The sequence below is a fragment of the Ammospiza caudacuta genome, chromosome 17, assembly GCF_027887145.1.
Source record: "Ammospiza caudacuta isolate bAmmCau1 chromosome 17, bAmmCau1.pri, whole genome shotgun sequence".
In the NCBI taxonomy this organism is placed as follows: Eukaryota; Metazoa; Chordata; class Aves; order Passeriformes; family Passerellidae; genus Ammospiza; species Ammospiza caudacuta.
This window is the reverse complement of record NC_080609.1, coordinates 5,089,310-5,111,399: the sequence shown is the minus strand read 5'-3', so window position 1 is coordinate 5,111,399 and position 22,090 is coordinate 5,089,310. Positions and strand designations below refer to the sequence as shown.

The window sequence follows — 22,090 nt, the reverse complement described above, 5'->3', positions numbered from 1 at the left end:
CACACAAATCCCACAGTTTTCAATACACGGTGCAGACAGCTACAAATCTGCTGCTGGTGCTGGGGCCTCCTGCTTCAGAGGCTAAGCCACGTGCCTGGGAGACTTCAGAAAATGAGCAATCAGTGATGGAATGTGGCACAGTTTTGTGAGATATTGCTGCTCCCAGCGTCCTGGTGCTGCCTGCTGGAGAGCTGGGTGCCTGCTGCTCCCCACCAGGCACCCAAGTTTCATTAACCAACCCCCAGGAATTGTTCCTGACGATGCTTTTGACATTTAGCCAACATTTTTTTCATTTTTCATTACTCCAAGGAAAAACAAGAATAAAGGATCTCGTGATTCCAGACCATCATTTAAACAGACTGAACTGGTTTTATGGAAGTGTTTTTATGCAGTAATTTTTGATTTAGTATAGAATTATAATCAGCAAATAACTAAATGTATTTGTAGGCTTTGTAGTTTATAAAGGGAATCATTAGAGAACAACACTTTCCATATTTTATGCTTTATGAACTGACAACAACAAAACTGAAAACACTCTTATCCTCACCTCAGTCTTGGCTCTTATTTCCAGCATCTAGGGGGGAAAATTTTTGTAAATTATTTATTCCTACACATGTGCATTAACCTCAGTTGACAGTGTAATATGAAAACTGTATATAGTAAGCATCAAAATAATATTTTGCAGATATTTTTATTTGTCTCCAGAAATTAATCTGTTTTTCCTATTAAATATTTCTTTTAATCTTATGAAGCTTTTTCTCCCCTGGTTTTGGTTCTTTTTTTTTTTTAATAGTAAGTGATGCTTTCTATATTGAATTGACTGGAAAAATTACAGTTAAACCATATCAACTTGGTTGTTTATAAGGGCAAAATGGATTGTGAAAACATTTTCTTTCTTCCATGCACTTAAGTATTTTGCATGTTTTATCTGGAACTATGCATGTCTCATCAATTTAGCAAACAGAGAGGGAGAAAACTCACATATTGGAAAACTTCAGAGCAAATCAGCCAAACTTTACCTTTTATTTCTTTTTTTTTTTTCTCTCAATGCACAGCAATCAGATAACATTTAAAAAATCTGCATACTGATAATAAATACATTTCTTTCCTCACTCAGCTCCCATAACCATCATATTCTCCACATTACAACAGGTAATTCTGCAGAGAACATTGAACCTCAGCAGTTCTAAATTATTTTTTGTTTGAAACCCTCAAAGTGTTTTGGGGGGCAGCTGTCCTGGGGACACCCAGCACCAGAATGCCCTGACAAAGGAAAACCCTTTCCATATAAACAATTCCAGAATGATGATTATAGACAGCAATGCAGCCATACAAAAACTGCCAGCCAGTCCAGAATGTTTCACAAGAAATCAGAATACAAGAATGATGGAGGAGCTCAAAACTCCTTGGAAATGTCCCTCACATTTCCTCCTGTGTGTTTGCAGCAGATGAACCACACCCCTCCTGTAGAGGGGAAATTCTGAGATGAGAACACCCAGAGAAGCATTGGGTATGCTGAATAAAACTCATGAACTCATGCCACAGGATCATCATTAGCTTCTCTTTTCCTGCTTCCACTTGAAGCTAAGTCAGCATTTTTTGTCTGGAATAATGTGCTTGGGCAAACATTAAAAAATGTATTCTTCATTTAAAAATTCTACATATTCTGTAGGACACTGAAGGTCTTTGACTTTTCCCTTCTAAGAAAACCAATTATACTAAAAATGAGGTTTAACTTCACAGAATCTTAAAAACAAAAATCAAGGAAAAAAATGTTTTCTAAAATCACTTACAGCTTTATTGTGTAAAATAAACCAATACAGTGCTATAATTGTTCCAGAGATTATAGCCAACATCCAGATAAACCACAGTACTCTAAAGGTGGCCAAAGAGGCTCCAGTGCATGGTTAAAATATTGCACAGAAACAATAGGGCATTTCCCCCTTTTATCCCCTTTGCATTTATACTGCTTGCATTTTTCAAGATTTTCACCATCACTACATAGAAATCTAAATGCTTTTTTACCTTTTTCCTACTGTCTACAGTAGGAAAACAACAAAATGTAAAACTCTTGTACCTTTTTCTTCAGTGTACAAGAGTTAAGAGTGAGATAATAAGAAGTTTCCAAAAGAAAGATATTAAAGAAATAGTCTAAAAAACTGCATATGTAAGAATTATGGAGAGTTTTTCAGGCAACCGCACATTTCCATAAATGCACATGTATATCTAAATAAAACAAAATCTTTGAAGGATAGCTATAGGGAATTTTTTAATTACATGACCTCAGAATATCAGTAGCTTTTCATTATTATACTGAAGAGAACCTGAAACATCTAATTAAATGTCAGGATTGATTTCACATTTTCAAGTTTGAATTTACTGGATCTGCTTTACAAAAACTTCCAATAATAAAACAATAAAAAAGAAAGTAAACTGAGACAAATTATATACTGTTTTGTCAAACAAGTTATGAGTTGCTCAAAGGGATGGTATATTAACCATTTTATTAAGACTGATTTACTAGCAAGGGTTTCTGATGAAGACAACTGATATAGTCTCTATAATTAATCTGTGTCAACTCAAAGAGATTCTTATCTCCTGTAAGAAATTGGAAGAATTGATTTCCTGCCCCTCCCATGTCTCAGATGAGCCCCTGTCTGAAGAGCAGCATTGCTGGTTTGTTATTTGCTGCAAAAGAGACACCTCACCAACACATTTACCAAATGTCCAAGGCTGAACCATTAGCTTCACATTATCACACACAGGAAACAGGAAACTCAAATTAGGGAGCAGAGGCAGGAGGTTTTGTTTGAATGCAAATAATGTGTAGACTGAGAATTACATTTCATACCAACAATATAATTTGTCTTCCTCAAATAAAAACAAAACCACATCACAGGGATCATTCTAAAGGAGATTTCTATGTGCCTGAATAATCACAACAGTTAAAAATAACCATTTTTATGTGCCTATATGATGAGCTGGTTTTGGAATGATAAATAAACAGAAAATTTTTGCGGCCTAATTAACGGTTCCACCTGTCCTGAGGCTTCACAGCAACAAATTGAACTTGGAGGTTACACAGGAAAAGGAACAACACAAGTCATGCACAAAAAGCCATGGAGAACAATCAGAGCTCAGAAAATCATGGAAAATCATGGAATCTAGAGTGGTTTGAGTTGGAAGAGACCTTAAAGATCGTCCAGTGTTGACATGGGCAGGGACACCTTCCACCATCCCAGGCTGCTCCAAGCCCCATCCAGCCTGGCCTGGGACATGGCCAGGGATCCAGGGGCTGCCACAGCTGCTCTGGCAGCCAGTTGGAGACCAAAGATTTTCCTAAGTAGAACAGAACAGGAATTCTTCCTCCAACAGCCAAATTCTCCATCCAAATCACCCAGCAGGTAATTAGCTCCCTCCAGGCAATGCCAGCCCTCGCACTGCACAGCCATTGCAGCCTTTTCAAAAGGAATTCAACTGTCTTAATTACTAAAATAAAAAGTGGTGAGATATTTTAGGAACCTCTTTTCACTGCCTAGCTCTTAGCATGAAATATTAAGTTAGAAGATAAGCCCCAGCAAGAAACAGTTTATTTCTTTTTCTATGGGATAAACTCCCTGCTGTAACATTGAATCTCTGTCAGCTTGTTTATTTTTTTAAACTCACACTTCATGACAGGTAAATATTTATTACCACTGGATGACTTATTCATGTGGAAGATCTTTCAGGATTCCCAAGTACTCACTACACTAACAGAAATGCAATTAAGAATAATTTAGTTAAAAGCTGTAAAAGGTAACTCCACGGTGCACACCTCCACTCCAAGCTCAGAAACATATTCAAAATACAACTTCCAGACAGCAAAATTTCTTATGCACTCCATCCATATTAAAATGTCATTGGGTGTTGATTTCAACTTGATTAAACCCTTAACAGCTTATTGAATAATTAGAAAATATCATAAAATTGCATCATATTCCTTTGAGGAGTGCTGTTACCAAAGGGATGACACATACTAAATTTACCCTAACTTTTCAACAGATTCTTAAGTACAAATAAAAAATAAAAATCAACCAAGATTGGAGGACACAAAAGCAGTAAGTAGAAACTTTGAATAAACAAGACTACGTAACAAAGATTTTGCATTACCTACCAAAGACTTTGCATCTACCAAAGACTTTGCATTACTACTGAGTATATCAAGATCAGAAAACCCTGTAAAAGGAATATGGGGAAAAAAAACCCCACAAAAAACCACCAACCAACCAAAAAAAAAAAACAAACTAAAAAGCCCAACATTCAAGGCAAACTTCATTACAGAATTTACAAATTCCCCTTTCCAAAGACTCTAAATGCCTGTGCATAAATAATTATAACACCAGACCTGAAAATTCTGATAAGAAGTTTAATGCCAGCAATGGCAACTCAGACTTAGAATGAGCTTCTGGGACACATAAAATTGCATTGGCAAGGGTGGGACATCACAATGCACATTATCAGAGCAGCAGGGGAACAGAAGTTACAGGGAGTAACACAGCTCAGGCAAATTCTGATTTATTACTAAAAACTCCTTCATTTTTAGTATATTATAATATAAAAATATATTGTCATTACATAATATAAATTACTGTTAAATTATTATAACTATAATAAATGTTGTAATGCTATAATAACTTTCTATTATATTGTTATATTTTATATGAATATAATGGATTTTATAATATAGTGTTTTATATTATTTATAAGTATAATATCTCTCCTTTTTTATATTTTTATATTTATTTATATTATTTTATTATAATGCTTACAGAAAAAAAGCAGTTTTTCCTTCACACAGCCATGGCACTTATTAATCTTGCCAGTCAAAAAACCCCTTTCAGCTCCCCCAGATGCTGTAAATAAATGCCTGGCTAAGTAGCCAGGTCCTGTGCTGTGCCCTGCAGGCCACACGAGTCAGGCTTTCATTGACTGGCTGGAAAAGGCAAGTTAATAGTTGTGGGTCTCTGGTTTATCCCCAGGAGTGTCACATGGCAGCTCCAGATAAAAAAATCCACTGCTAATTTCACCCTGCCTTATATAAATGTCAAGCATTGTGCAGCAGCCCACCCCTTAGGGACTCATGTGCAAATGGTTTTTGTGAACAATTCTGTAACAGCAACCTTGTTGTGGAAGCCCAAGTTGTTTGGCAATCCCACACTCAGCAATGAGGGAAAACAAATAAATAAACCCCACTATTACAGGTAATAAACCTGCTCAGATAAATATGCTTAAGCATAACAATCTTATTACAGAGCAAAGCAAATCTCAGCAAAATGAAAAGCTTTAGAAATGGTGGGGGCTGAGGTGTGCTTCTCACTTTAGTAATGTATTCACTTGTGATTTGAACAAATTAATAGAATTGCTTTTGTGAAAGAATTTCATCATGACTATTACAAAAATAAATAACAAACTCTGTTTTTCAAAAGCATCATCCCAGAACAATTCACCTACTTATCACCAAATCCTTCAAGCTGGTTTTGTGTTATATCATTCATATCCCTGCTTTGAGAATTGGCTACCCCAGCTTCTCTTTGCTCATTATGAGCAGAAATAAATAAATTAAAAGGAAATCCTTATCAAGATACATAAATCCAGCAGTAATCCTCTCCCTCTAATAAAATAATCTAATATAAATAATGCCTAAATGACATCAAGAGTTCGGGGAGAACAGAAGGAGGGAGGTGAAATAGTAAAAGAAAAGCACCTAAGCTTCTGTCACAGCCACTTGTGACAAAAAGTGCTCTCATGTTAGGCTGAAGTGTAAAAAAATAGTGTTTAGGACTAGTTTCCATAGGCCAGCATGAAAAGTAAGCTGCATTTTGTAATGCCTTATATCAATTCAATTTCTTCGTTGCCTGGTTCTTGTTTGAGTCAAAGAGCAGCTGCTGCCACACACACAGATTTGGTGCAACATATAAACAGGGAACTGCAATTCCGACTATTCTAATGTATAGAAATTGTACATTAATGTAGCATATATATTAATATATATATTATATATATATTAATGTATAATTTTATACATTAAAATATTAAAATAGTTAATGTATAAAAGAGATGTAGCCATTGAAATGTTTCAATTTTTACTACATACAACAAAAAGCAGTGAAGAAAAGAAGTAGAAAAAAGAAGAGTGGCCTGAGAGAAGCCATTTTTTATTAATTTTGTGCAAAGCACTCACAAAAATAGTTTTAGTGGAGTGAGGATTCACCACATTAAAGAATAATACACAGGCAGTAAAAAAATTATTTTGGTTTTGTATCAGATCTAAACAAGCCCAATAAACATCCAGAAGAGCTGCAGTGACAGTGCAATAATGGAGAACCCAGACCGTGGATTCTGCTGAGGATGAACAGGCCTTAAAATAACTTGCAGGTTATTATGAAATGAAGTCGTTGGGGGTGAGGAATAAAGCCAGCACCTATTCCATGCCAAAAAGGGACAGGAGCTCCTGGCAGGTGTGTTCTTTAGCCTGCAGTGCCATCGTCTGGCTATGGAAGTTATATCAGCATGGGGTGGGGAAATGCAGCCAGCTAAATATTTAAATGCAGGGAAAGAACAAGCCTCAGTGCTATGCACATTTGTTAAAATACCTGGTACTGAGGGGAGGTGTGGTATTTACATGGAAAAGCATTGCATGCATAAAAGAAAATGTGATTCTCAAATAAAGACAATATGAGAGCAGAACATTCAAACCAACTGACAAAAACTATGGCTAAAATGCCATGTAATATAGAATCATGCTTGTCTTGCCATTTTTTTCCTTCTTTTTCTTCTTTTAATCGAGTTAATAGTTTCAAATTTAAGTTAAACTATGTAATTTGAAAACTGTTGCTAAATAGTTTACGATTGTGGACCTCAGAGGCAAATGCACAAAGTGGTATTTCATTAATTAAGGGACTACAACAACAAACTTTGAACTAAATATCTCATAACATTTAAAACACATACATATAATCGACTCTGAGCTTCACTATGCCAGAAAAAAAAAAAAAAAAAAAAAGAACATTTTCTTTCTCATAATGATTGTTACAGCACCCACAGCTAAGCAACTTCAGGGGCAAGCAAACCCAGCTTGAATGATGTTTTAGACAAAGCTCAAATGAAAGTAGGAGAGAAATTTTTGGTAACTAAGGACTGTTGGGATCATCAGTCTGGTGCTAAAATTCAGATAGGATAAAAAATTCCCCAGGACACGACACAAGTGGGCCTGGAAAAACTCACAATAAGCTTGGGTATGTTTCAAATACACAGGAAAGTAAGAGGCAGTAAGGTAAGAGCAGTTTGTGACATTTACATCAACTTTTTCTAAGTGACTCTGAGAGTTCCAGAGATCTTTTAATTAATTTTGAAGCAGTGTTTGGGGCGAGAGAGAATGTACAAGGAATGTTTTGGAAGACAAATTCATTAGCATGCAGAATAACTTGGTCTGGGCTCCAGTGTGACTCAATTCTCACAGTCAGTCTTCTGCATCAGATTACAACAGATCAGGTTTGAGCACACTGCCATTTGGTTTAAAGGCAAAAAGTTAATAAATTCCCAATAGAGTTCAGCTTACAGAGCCTCCAAAATAAACATGGACACTCTGTCAGAGCTTGCACTGGTTAAAAAACTTGAAAAGTGAGCAGACTTCTGAAAATGATGACACCTTCCTTTGAAGATTCAACTTTAGGAACTAACATTAAAAGTTTTGGAACACAAAAATCTCCAAATCTCACAGCAACAACTAATATTTGCTTTTGCTCCAGCTGAGGCTGGAAGCTCTGCAAGTGAGACCACTTTATAATAATAATATAATAATCCTTTCTTTCCTCAGATGGAACTGATGCTTTTTTCCTTCATGCAGTGAGACAGAGCCTCACTGTAATCACAGCTGCAATGTAAATACAGCAACCTTACCCAGATGTCTTAATTATCTTAATGGCCATGGCAAGGAGTGAGGGAATGCCCAGAATTACAGAGTTTTTGGAGGTTCTTCAGAGGAATTTCAATGATACAGCAATACTCCATTTAAATTCATTTGGAATTGCCAGTGACTGTAAATAAGGTCACCTGGGCTGGTTTGAAAAATGAATTTGGCACTCCCTGGAAAGCATTTTCTTCTCACAGCAAACAAAACCTGGCCAGAACTCCAGCACCTGGTGTGTGTGGGGTTATTCTGCCCAGTGAGGGAAAGCTGTGACAGCACAGACCTCCTTTAAAGAAACCAGCCTTCAGGTGAGATATAAACAGCTGTTTGGGACAGAATTTGGAATATAAATGCAGCTGGAAAACACAACCATGTGCTAATTTATGCTAGGATCAAAACTAGGCCCATGGTGGACACGAACAACTCTTGCAACTGATTAACGCAACAAGTTTTATTTCCAAGCACTTCAAAGGAATGGAAATACAGAGTCAAGGCAGATTCAGTAAAGTCCACTAGCTGGGACAACATGCTAATATAATTAAAATATCAAATCAACAAGGGCTCTGTAAGTACTGACTGTGGTATGGGTGGCAGAATACAAGATATTTTGATACACAAAACTTGGTCACTAAATTAGGGAGAACTTCATACTTCACAGAATGGAAACAATTCATATGTGTTCTTAATTAATAATGTTCTTAATCTGACACAATTTTAAGACTCTGATACAAATGAAGCTGTACTAGAGAGACGAGTGTTACTTTTCTGCACGCTATTGAATTTTAATGCTCTCATAGATTTGATGCAATACAGATTCTAAGGGTTTTCAATTTACCTTTTGCATTTTTTTTACTTATACTGTAAAGATTCAAAATTCATTACATTTGAATAAACAGCGCATCACAGTTCTTCAAAAGCTATTCATAGAATATAACCAATACAGAAGGGCAAAGTTCTTTAGGCATTCCAACATTTCAAAAATACCCAAATACTGTCCAAACAAATTTCATCCCAAGGTCAGCTAGAAATACTCTGAGTAATCATTTTGCATCTTCAACAGCTGTGAAAAGGCATCAAAGCCGACACAAACCCAACCCTTTTCATGCAGAAATGTGCTCTACAATTTTGGAAAAGAATGGGGGAGATATTGACTTGCAAGGCCACGAGAACCAGGCAGGATGGTCCTGACTGGATGTCACATCCCACATCTGGCATCTCAGGGGTAAAACGCAAAGCCTGATTTTCTCTGCTTGCTGCGAACCAAAGAAATACTGGAATCTGTCTAGGAAAAACACTGGAATCTGTCTAGGAGAAATACAACAGTACAGGCAGACAAGGACAAAGAAAATGCAAGCCAGCAACACAATAAAACATCAAACTTTGGGTGCAAAGGCAAAGAGTTTGAGGAGGCTCCAATAAAAGTGTCCTAACTAAGGCACAAAGAATGTTTTCCATCCAGCTGTTGTGACAGCACCTCAGATGGTATAATAAGATTTTACACTTCCCTGCAAATTTTGTCTTGCATTACCCATTAGCCAATTACCAGCAAAAGGCCACAGCAAGCCAAAGTTTTCAGAAACACAAACAAATCTGCTGAAACAGATGTTCCCTGCTGGATTTCAGACAATTCACACATGGAACAAACCTGCTCTGTTCCTTACACTTCAACTTTTATCAAGTATTGGAAGTGAAAGAGGGTAACAGAGATCATATTTTTTTTTAAATGGCTTTGTTTGGAAGTCAAAATGTTTGCTCCTTACATGACATGAATATTGCCATTATCCAGGAAAAAAACCTAAATTATCTGTCTTTTGTATATAAGCCTGCTGATAAGGAGGGATAAAATGAAGAATAAAAGAAACCTTACTTTAGACTTTGAATATCAGCATTCTTTTTTGAACATTTATACTCAATTTTTTTTCAGAAATATTCTCTGATCTTTTAAACAACAGTTGTGAGACAGCAAGTGAGACATAGTGGGACATGCCTGCACACCAACCCTTTCAATATTGTCCTTTTTTAGTACTGAGGAGATGAGATAAATGGCAGAACCCCTGGATTTTCTTGACCTTGATCAAGAAGAACAAATTTTTAGCTGAAGTGTGCAACACTGACATGATTACATCAATCTAATCTGGAAAGCACATGGTTTATATATAAACTATGGTCTCTGCCTCATCCATCACACTGAAAGACAATAAAACATATTTCTGTTTGAAAAATCTGAAGGAAAAAAAATCCATTAACCCTTATTTTACTCCTTACATAAGAATCCCCAACCATGTTTCAAAGACTACAGAAAGATGCATACATATTCAGGTTTCTAAATATGGATACATATAAATTTAAATGTAAACGCTCTTACAATAACAGACATTGTAAGAGAAAAATATACTCTGCATCATTGCTGAAGAAATCAGTTCTGAAATAATGGAATTAGGAAATTTTGATCAAACTGCCCAACCACCACCATAAAAAGCCATCTATTGCTGCAGAGAAAAGATTTACCTGGCAAGGGATCCAATACAACTAAAAAAGACAAACTGGAATCAGTGAGAAATGAATTGGATTGCTGGACAGAAGCATATTCTTGCACATGTTCAAGCTACTGGGAAAGTAACAGAGTCAGCAGGTACAAAAAAACCCTTCCAAATGTCTGCTTACCCTTTCCTGATCCAATCACAGCCATGCTGTTAATCAGGCTGGATTACAGCCCAGATATTAATTTGGCAAACAAAACAATCATCTGAATCAGTCTGTCCCCTTCAGACATGCTGAAAACAATCTGCCACGGATAATCCTGCCATGCATGTGCCATTTGTGCTGAGATGAGATCTCTGCACTCACACACAAATGCCAGAAGGATTCTCTATCCATTCACAGTGTGGAAACGTGTCCTGTAATGCCCAGCAATGTGCACAGTGAAGGGAGGCAGCTCAAGGAGTTGTGGACTCCTTTGGACTAAAAACGAATAAATCCTGCAGATGAACTGGTGCTGTGCTGGCTCATCAAAGCATCGCTGAGCAGAGGAGCCCTGTGCTGCTGCTGGGATCCCTTCAGCTTCCTCTGCACCTCCTGGGCTTTGGGTTTGGTTACAGCTTTTTGTCTTTTAACCTAACAAACTATCTCAGCTCATGAATCCTCTCTCTTTTACCTTTCCTGTGTCTCTCCAACCCCAGTGTCAGGTGGATGGGTGTACCAGCTGCTGCCTCAGCCAGCTCCTCAGTGAGTCCAGCCCTGTGGGTGACATTGTGTCCCTCCTCCTGCACTGTGACAGCGCTGTTAAACATAAGCAATACTTCTCTTGGAATCGCTGTTTGCAGAGAGCCTCAATGCACAAAAAGAATTCCCAACACAAGCCTACTCCTGGACAGCACCTGGATACCAACAAGGGGTTAACCAAGAGGAGGAATCACAGAGCTCCAGCCCCTGGAGCCAAACATTTCTGTGTAGGGAGCAGGAATGAACCTGTGCAACAGATACAGAACTGAGCCCACGTGCACAGACGGTCAGTGCACAACCTCTGCTCCCATCCATAGTTATGCTGAAGACATGGAGCAGAAGAAACAAATGAGAATTTTTAATACCTAATATTCTTAACTATTTCCACAAGAATTTATTCTTATTCTCATTTTTTTTTAATTCTGGTTAGAAGGAGAACAAATGCAAAGATATAAGCATTGAATGAAATTTTCAATATAAAAATTTAAACTGTCCATAGATAAACAGCATTCAATACAGAAAGAATGTTATTTATCTCTCTCCATTTTATGATTCAGAGCAGTGGCCTGCACTGAGTTGTTCTCACAAATCTCAAGTGCCATTTCCAAGTTTGCTCTACAATAGTTTCAGTGAAAAAGTACACAGGACTGCATAACATTTACACCACACAGAAGCAGCCTGAGGTCAGAGCATTTGTCTGTGTTAAATCAAGACAGAGCAACTCCAACCTCTTCTATAGCAGCACATTGGCAAGCTTGTCTCAACAGGAGCTCTACTACAAGGACCCTGAATAAATCATAAAAGAACTCACATTTCCATTCCTTTTTTCTGGAGAAATACATAATCTCTGATTTCTAACTCACCAACAGAGCTCTTTAAGGATAGCTTAGGAAAACAAATCTGTCAATGGGTATTTTCCTTACTGAGAGGAAAATTAAAACGTAGGAACAAAATATTTCCATACCCAAGCACAGGTTGGCAGTAAGTTAAATGAAAGAAAAGGCCCCAGCCTGAGTCTCTTCTGTCTGTACAGAGATAATTTTTCTCACATCAGTCTAAGCCCTCCCTTGTCTTTCAGTGCTCTTTAGACCAGGTCCAAAAACCCTGTGACCACAAAAATATCTGCAAATAAGTTGGGTCATAGGTACGTGTTTTCAGGTCAGTCCTTCTTTATCAAATCTCCTATAAATAAAGATAAAATCTTTATTTTAAAAAGTGAGGAAAAAAAGACAGAGAAGGAAACGTCAAGTGGGCAATGACTTGTCTCTAAAGCATCAATGATAATGAAACTCTCTGGCACATGTAAATCCTATAAAACCCCACACTGAGGAGCCTGGGTTATGAACAGCTGGCACCACCCAAAACCTTTCAAAAGGAACTATTCCATCACAGCAGCAGAAACTGCTGTCTGCCATTGCTGTGAAGTTTTATTGGTTCACAAACACAGACAAGATGCAAGACATGTTCCCATTCACAGCGTACTAATATTTACAGAAATGTGGGGTTTTCTCTTTTTTATATAACTTCAAAAGCAAACTCCTCTCTACTTTTATACCTGTTGAAAACTTAATGGCCAAATGTAAACAAAATTTCAGCCATGCTGGAGTCTCCCACAAATTATTTTTCAGTTAATTTTGATAGATAATTAGCATCAACTCAGACTTGAGTTACCCCTTTCCGCTCCGATTCTTCTCCCCTGAATCTCAATATTTTAACTTTCCATTTAGCCAAGTGTTAAAGCAAACAGTTTCTGTCTTCTGCCCTCCCCCCTTGTCCCCAAGTAAAACATAATTCCTTGTATGCAATGCAGGTACAGTACATATGAATATATGCCAAACTAACTTGTGCATGCATTTACTTCAGTGCTAATAAAATATTTTTTTCATGCATATAAAAGAATGTTCTTTCTAGCTCGGTGAGCTTTTTAAGAGTTATTAGCAGGAATGTGTCATATACCTAATGAAATATATTTCAAGGTAGAACAGATTGAAAAGGAAAAGTAAAAGAAAGTCTGAGAACTAATCTTGTAGACAGTCACAGAATTATAATTTTGAGATTTATCAAAATATCTTCAAAACGAAGATTTGAAAAAAAAAAATCTCCCAATAAAAATGTAATTTATTTGCAGCAGCAACCATGTTGATACATATTAATGCAGGGATAGGAGATGTGATGGCTCAAGGTGGAACACATTGGGCAAAAACCACACTGTAGCGAAAGCTTTTTTTAGCCCTGTGCCTTAGCAGGTATTGCAGCCCAGCAAATCCACTATCCATGTCCCTTCTGTGTATTCAGCATATGTAAAAGTCATGCAGCAGAACACGTTGACACTTCAGTGGGAGGTCAAATTATTGTTTTGGCACTTCTGTCACGCCTGTCACTTCAATTCCACTTTATCAAATTACAGATTGCTAGATAGAGTTGGATTAAGGGGAAAGACAGACACACACACACAGAGGAGCAACTGTCACCACTTCAGTTGTGAAATCCCATAATTGCATGTCAGTGACAGCGAGAACAAGAGAGCAGTAATAGGGCTGACATTATGAGCATTCAAATACCAGAAAACTTTGCAGCAAGACTTTGCACTCTGTCAAGCCACATGCCAGGAAATGGACTGGATTTCTGAGCAATTCCTCACATTAGAATTGCCAATATTTATTAGGCTGGCTAATAAATAATGCAGTGTCTTAAGCTGCAGGGCAACTTTCAGCTCCCTGTTTCCCCAGAAGTGTTGCTTTTATTTGAAAAGAACACAAAACTAAGACAAAGGAGAAAAAAAAAAATCCTTTGATTTAAAAATATTGCTAAAAGTAGTATAAATAGCAATAAATAATGTAGATTGTGGGTTTGATTCAGTTTTCTGAGTTTAAGGATCCCGGGAGAGCAACAGATCTTGATTTCAAGATCTATATGTAGATAGATCCATATATATATATATATATATATATATATATATATATATATATATATATATATAATTGTGAAGGAAGCAGCCTTGGATTTCAAGTAACTTTTCTGGTAAAAAACAAACAAACACAAACACACATCCCTTAGATAACTTCACCCTTTTGTGGAAGTTGTGGGAACTCTGCACTGAGGAAGGCATCACATAAATCTGACTTACATGAGCTGAGGTGTCAGGGGAAACATCTGCTGTGCTGTGACAGGAGGATGCTATTCCTGGAACAGCTCATTATTCCCCCTCTGGGTTGCTCCCCCTGCTTCCTCAGTTCTGTGGTCAACCCTCTCCACTTGGTTGTGTTCCTGTCCTGCAATGGTTCAGCAACACCTGGCACTGTTTGTGCACCAGGGAAAGAGGCAGGGGAATCAGGAATCATTTGTTCACTCTGTCAGAGGGGCCATTAGCATTCAAAACTTCCTTAGATTCCTCCAAATCTAAACCCAAATATAATTTAGATACTCCCCTACCAACCCATTGGAGTCTATGATCTTCCCTCACAACAACAACAAAAAAAAATTCTTTCAATGGGAGTGAAAATGCATCTCAATAATACACATAATTATGCACAATGATTGCACAATGCCTTCACAAGGGAATAACAATGACACTTATTCCTATTCACTGCTAAAGAGCCCCTAAACAGCAGGAAAAGGGACTACCATGAAGGAAAACAGTACAGTAACAAATCCACATCTATGATTCCAGGAGCTGACTTAGTCCCTCCGTGGTGCTCCTCACTTTTTGATACCTTATTAATTCCCTTCTACAGTAATCTGAGGATCAGAGAAATTGGATAAACTTTTCCCCTAAAAAAAAACCAAAAACATTCCCTTAAACTTCCAGAAAAAAACATCTTTATATGATCACTATGAATTAACTAAAAAAAACCCCATAACAGCCTGCAAGAAGTCATTGAATAGACAAACCAAAATATATTTGTAATGCTTTTCTTTTTCTCCTCATTTTGCCTCAGACACACTTTATAACCTTACCTACATCTGCCCTTCATCCATCTATTTCTCCATATGCAACTCAAGCCATGGAACTGTAAGTACTTTCCTCATAGGTGTTTTTAATTTGTTTGCCAAGTAATTTGAGATCCACTGACAGAAGGTACTAAAGGGGAAAAAAATGAAATATTTTGCACAGCAGGCAGAGAAAAGGAAAGGCAATACTGCCTCCCCCATACCCCACAGCAGGTAATAGGGAGTCAGGAACATTATGGCACTCCAGGGAACCTTCCTGACCCATCAGGTTATTGCCCTGATGCTCTGCCATAAACTCTGCTGCTCTCATAAAGCCTCTGCACTCCCAGCTCTGAAGTGGGACATTTTCAAGTCAAGATGCATCTCAAAAATATTCTCTCCATCAGCCACTTCCTTCTCCAGAAGGGAAAATGCAGCAGAACATCCTGAGTGACCTTGAGCCCCCTGCTAATGGTGCTGAGCTGCTGCTGAATGGGGCATTTGCAACAGGAGAACGGCACTGCACATCACAGCCAGCACAGCCCCATCAGGGGCAGAATAAACTGAAATAAAACACAGATGGAACAGCCAGAGCTGAAGGATAAAACATTCCCAGCATGGTGAAAACAAGCTGAGACAAAATTATCCAGCACAGAAAGGTCACTGTAAGTTAACTTCCAGCTTGCAGTGTCAGGTGGAAATGTCACACAAAGGATGTCAGGGGATGTAACTTCAGATCAGAGTTTTCGTTTCACAGCTTTGCCATGAATTAATCTGATGATATGACAATTGCAGAGTAAAATGTCCTTTGTGCTCTATTCAGATCTCAAAGACAGAGCAGGACTGGGAGAAATCTTATTTACAGTTTCTTTTTCTACTTATATTTTTGGAGATGACTGTTTGAAGCAAGTCCCATATAAACACATTGTAAAAAAAGGATTACTGCTCAGACCAAGTAAAGATATGAACTGAGATTAAATAAAAAAATAAAGAAGAGTTATAAAATATAATTTCATAAAAAACAAGGTAGGTTTTTTAGGTAATGGGAGATGATGGTGCTGTGTAAGGGCAGCACCAACAAAACGGCTGCACACATTAGAAGCCTTCTAGAGACAGACAGTGGTGTGGTTATATCAAATGGAAGGATTTCAAGGGAATAGTCTCCCTCCTGGCAAAATGGCCAATATCCTTATTAATTGCCTTCCACCAGACCCATTTTGTTTGTGCCCAACACACAGAGTTATATCAGAAAACATGGGCAAAAGGAAAAACAACCTGACCATCTGCCATCAGCCTTTCAATAGCACAACATCACACAGGCCTTGGAATCATGGCTCAAATTCCCAAACATCACATGGCTAGCTGCAGATATCCATGGATTTTGTACAAAAATCACACATGGCATGTTTTTAACAGGATTTTTCCAGTGACAATTTAAGGGTCACTTTTCTACATTTGTTTCTTGGAGAAGCAAAGCTCAGATCACACGAGTCATTTAACATCCAATATTGTGATGTTCAGAATGGTGGTGGGACATCAAAACAAGAAAGCTTGGGAGTGTCAAATGCAGAAAAAAAAAAATCATTAAGTAGGAAATGAGTTGTACATGCACTTATGGGTCTTCTGCAGGGAAAGGTAAAGGCAATTAAGTAATTCATAATTATCCAGACCAGAGAGAGCAGACTGTGCATTGCTTGTCACCTGGTATTCTCAAACCTGGGAGTTTTTAGCCTTGCGGGAAATAAATAAAAATCTTAAATGGAAAGGTCAGTTGAAGACAATGAAAGGAGAGGCAGATCACCGTGATGAAGTGGTTACGATAATTAACTGCTATTTTGGAATTTAAAGAATAATAGATTTCAAAATAATAAGTACAGTTATTAAATTTGAGTTTGCCTGCAGGCAATGCTTTAGTCATGGTTACATAAATTTCTACTTCAGAAGTTAAAGATTAGAAAACTTCAGAAAAAAAGGAACACAAGAAAAGGCACCTTGCCGGTTTGTATTTTGTGGTTAAATGGGAAAATTTCCCATTAATTACTAATGATATAGTTCATTAGTAGTATATTCCATTATGGAAGTGCAAATTATTAGACACTAATGATGCATGCCCTAATTGCAGTAGTTAGTCTTGATTCTAAGTTCAATGAAATAAAAATATTTACTTACAATATTTCAGGTTTATGAATTATGTTACGTTCTTAATTGATGCTTTCAACAAACATGAAACAATTCATTAGTATTAACCAAGACTGATGGATCTGTGTTTGATGATCACTGGTAGCTCCCTCCCTGGACTGGAAAGAACAACTGCCTCTTAAACTTGGTGGAAGCTTCAATTTTGGGATCAAACACAGAGAAAAGATGAAACAGATTGTGCAACAAGGGGTGTTGATCACATTCCTGCTCTTTCAAAATAAAATGCTCAAACAAAATAACAAAAGGAAGAAAAAAAAAAAATCCAGGGGTTTTCTAGACAATCCTTTCTGCTAATTGCAATCTCTGGATATCCTGAGTCACTGAAGGTGGAAACCAGCCCAGCTCAGTCCCTTTAAACCACAAGAGAAGTGCTCAGACACACATCTCACATCTCCTGAAATTCCTCCTGAGGTACAAACCATGCATCATAGACCAGGAAAAAACCCACAGATTCAATAGGCTGGGCTCTGCTAGATTGAAGTTGCAATACAAGGAAGAAGAAATACAACAGCTGAATAAATTATCAGGCTCCTGACACGTTTTCCCATAATTCACATTACAGAAAGAACTTCTGGCTTGGGCAGTTTTAATAGTTGCTAAACACTAAAAAAAGTCAAAACTTGGGATTTAGAAGTAAGGCCCCAGCCTGGATTTTAGCACAAGTTACAGCAACGTGAACCTAAATGGAAGCACCTGGAGAGTTTGATGCAAGCTGATGCTCAGAACCTGCAGCCTCAGTGGGACAGAGTGAGTACCAGCTGGACTTTAAATCACATGTCATGTGCTCAAAACTTCGACAAATTCAGTTACTATTCCACACAGAAATACCCTGCACAGATCCAGATTTTCAAATTTCAGTAGCAACAGATTTTCAAGCAAAACACATTTCCCTCTTGAAAATTGCATTGATTTATTTCTGACAATTACACATATTTTTTTTAAGCTGAAGGTTTCTTTGTGCAGCCTTTGTTCCTTAGTTAGTTTTTACCATGAGTAAGGTGAAGAACACAACTGAAAACATATTTGTATCTGGTTTATATTTGTTCACAGAAAATAAAACTGGAAACATTTGTTTTAATCAACCCCTTAAAGGAAAAAAAAAAAAAAAGGTTTCACAGATACTACTTATAAAGCAAGAAAAAGCAATTATCTTGCTGTGTTACAAATATTTAACATGGTATGCCAACTTTATCATAACAGACTCACAATAACTTTGTTAACAATGTAAATTAAGAATAGGAAGTGCAACTGCCTTGTAAACTTTTTTTGAAGCACAAAGAGATTAGTACTATAATTCACTTCTGCTTCTTCTAAAACCGTTATTCAAATTTTTAACAAGTATATTCAAAAGAGTAAGACTGATTTCTCCCCATTGAAGTTAAAATACAGCATGAACATTTACACATCTTAAGAACCATAAAATAATTTCACATGGTTTAATAAAAAAAAAAACCCTGAACAACAACCAGAGAAAATCCCAGCCACTAGAGCTGCCTGAAAAATCACATTAAAACAAGGCACTTACTTTTCTGTCCTCAGTTTCTACACCAGAACTGCACTCTGCTTTAGTGTCCTGCAAGCACAAACAGAGAAGCCCATGTCACAAACACATTGAGCAGCACTGGGGAGTAACTCAGCTTGAAGAACTGGTTTTTTTGTACAGAGTTATTAAATATACAATGTCTAGTATTGTGCCTTTAGGTGAAGCTCATTAAACTTTACTACAGGCATAAATTTAAAGACAGGATTGAAAAAACACACAAAAATAAATACAAACACCCCAAACCTATTTCAATATAGCGTAGCCAGCTCTCAGGAGAAAATATGATTTGTTAGTATACATTTTCTTATTTGCTTCTACCTTGAGAAAAATATATTTCTTGCTCACTTTTTTGAAAGAAATATAAAGGTAAGCTAAAGAGGAAATCTGCTCAAGCTTCTATCTGTTATTCAATGCTAGCTAGGAGTTGATAGAGATTTGTGTCTGAATCTCATTGCAATGTGCAAGAATAGCAAAGCCTCTGTTTATGATAAACATGTCAATGTGTGTGTGCACAGACTGGTACACTTGTGGATATCTTGGACGTTTTCTTCAGGGGTGAAACAAATGATCTCAAACCTAAGGACACCCAACACATGATCCTTTTATTCCTAAAGTATTTTGACGCATTGAACCTATGGATTTTTGTGCTGAAGACCTGCAGGGATAATTGTCATCACAAAAATTACACTCCAAAAGGCATTTATTGCTTCAGTCACCCTTTTTATAGCAAGTTACTAGTGGAAACTGAGTAAGCAAAACATAATTCAAGTCACTAAACCCTTGTAGATAAGTGTCCTACTAATTTTCTTCTCAAATTTTCTTTTCTAGTAAGGATATTCTTGGAAGCAAATTTTGCTTAACTATTGCAGCTTTAGAGATTTCTATTGGGAAAAGAATAACATATGGCTCAGGGACAATTTTTTGGGAAAAGTACTTCCCTAACCTCTCACCAAAGCTGGAACTACTTTAAGAAGATTTCAAATTATTGGTGAGTTACTTGCACTCATAAATTCAAATGCTGATAGCAAATAGCAGCTCATATTAAAAATGAAAATGAATGTAAAATAAAGAATTTACATTTCTTCTACAGCATGTCTATTCATCTTAAATGAAGGACTGGTTTTACTTCAAAGCCAAAGACTCTCTACCTAAACCTATGAAAGTTCTCAAAAAATTAAATAATTCAACCAAGTAAGATAAAGCAAGGTTTCCTGGAAAAAATACTTTAATTCACAGCAAATTATACTAAAGATGGTTTCATAAGGCATATCAAGTTGTATCACTTCTTAGGAAGCAAAAAACCACTTGTTCTTCTAACCAGTCTAATACATGAATCAGCACCTCTAATACTCTTTATATTCCATCACTTTTCATGGGGAGCCAGATTGCAGTTTGGGGAATAAAAGACTCAAAAATTTTCTTTCAAGTGTTTCTTACTGGCAGCCAGACAGTCTTTCCCCACATCTCCCACATGGAGGAGAAGGAAATTTTCTCTCTGACTACAGGCTCACTTCCTGAGCCTGTTTGGATATTTACACCTGCTTCTTTTTGGGGAGGGATAAACAGCTCAGCTTTTCAAAAGCTCACTTCCTGAGCCTGTTTGGATATTCACACCTGCTTCATTTTGGGGAGGGGAAAAAAGCTCAGCTTGTCAAAAGCCTTCTCCCTCAGGGAAAAGAATTCAAACTCTATTAGCACCAGTGGTCTTTATGTCCTAGCTGTGCCCTAAGTCACCTTTTGGAAAGAGGGTAATGTTCTTTAACATATTTCTTGGTTAATCAAAAATGAATCATCTCTTTCCATATCACCAAGGACACGAGTCGCTGTGTCTCACACACTGACCTAAATTAACTGAAAGCAGAATAAAGCAGCTCCTCTCAGACTGTAGTCATAGCTAATACAGGCTCTCAGCATGATGGATATACCTGAAGACCCAACAGCACTCTGGTTCTGCCTGCTGCCCATGGAACAGTGAATTTTGCTATTTTACCACTCTCCTTTCCCATTGAAAGCAAATTGTAAGAGGCCCAAGTTCACAAGCATTCATTACTCAATTAAAAATGCAGTTTTACCTGGATGAAGCAAAACTCAGCTTCCTCCCAGCTCAGCTTATGTGGTGTGACTGTCTGGAGCACCAAAGAGAGGCAGTAGAGCAGCCTCAGCCCCTAAAAGGTGGGGCCAGCCCAGCTGAGCCTGCTCTGCTCAATCAGGAGTTAATGAGATAACGAGATACACCTGGAGCTGGGACAGCACCTGGAACCCAGACCCCAAATGGAAATGAGACCTCAAATGGAGCCCAGACCTCACCTGGAACCCCGACCTCAAATGGAACCAAGATCAGTCCCAGGAAAAGATTCAGGCTGAATGGCAAATTTCAGCATTTCTGCTCAGTGTTTTATCCCTGAAAATTAAACAAGCATTTCTTCCCTTAGAGTTTGGCTATCTATCTAAAGATATGGAAACTGAACCTTTACAAATTAACCACTGCATCTTCAGCAATGAAAGCCACATCTGCATGGGTTCAGTCTCACTGCAAGAACGTGTTATCTTTGAAATTATACAGTCAGATTTAAAAGAAATAGCTGTATGTTTTCAAGGCTAAACACCTGGGTTCAGACTTCTGCACAAGGGCAAGCTAAAAACCAGTTAATTTTCTGAAGGAATTAATGTTGTAATTCTTTAAACCAATGAGGCTACTGACTTAATCAAGTCTATGTTTAAATATAAATATTTGAGTATATGTCTACATCCTAGATATACTTCTTTTAAAGAAAAAATGTACACAGAACTTAAGCTTTAAAAATCATCAAAATGAATCATCTGTCAATCTCAGAGCAAGGGAAGAAATGAAAATGTTCCTCTCTGGGAGACATCTGTGCTACTTTCTCTAAGTGCAAAATGACAAAGTGCTGTCACTTCCTATGTGTATTGCAAACTTCCCTGCTCTATGAATTATTTGAGATGGAGAAGCACCATTGCTGAAAAGAAATTGTAAAAGCCTAGAGATCTGAACAATGGATCGGGCACCTTCTTTAATGTTGTTACATCACCAAAAAAAAAAAAAGTAAAAACTCAGAAAATATGGATTTTTTTAAAGATTATTTTAGGTATTTTATATAATGATAGAAAGCCTCACAGAATGGAAGCATTCTATGGAAGTTTCATGGAAAAGATAGACTTAAATAGAAAATCCTCTCATCCAGTTGAGTTTAAAACCAACACAATTCCTTTTCTCTCTAGGTGTCACT

The 22,090-nt window shown here is 37.3% G+C and overlaps 1 protein-coding gene across 8 annotated transcripts in view; it reads right to left on the bottom strand.

The window, feature by feature from the left end:
* Positions 1 to 22,090, bottom strand: part of RBFOX1 (RNA binding fox-1 homolog 1) — a 1,162,152-nt gene that overhangs the window by 505,999 nt on the left and 634,063 nt on the right. For 5 of the 8 annotated variants that reach the window (XM_058816198.1, XM_058816195.1, XM_058816206.1 and 2 more), the window contains exon 1: positions 18,825 to 18,845. The exons of 1 other annotated variant lie outside the window; for it this stretch is intronic. Coding sequence is in view for 2 of the 7 variants with exons in the window: in XM_058816205.1 (XP_058672188.1) it covers positions 18,825 to 18,872 (48 nt within the window). In the remaining 5 variants the exon portion in view is untranslated. Of the gene's footprint in view, positions 1 to 18,824; positions 18,873 to 22,090 lie in introns of those variants that run through there. 2 more of the 8 variants (XM_058816205.1, XM_058816192.1) reach the window with 1 other exon arrangement.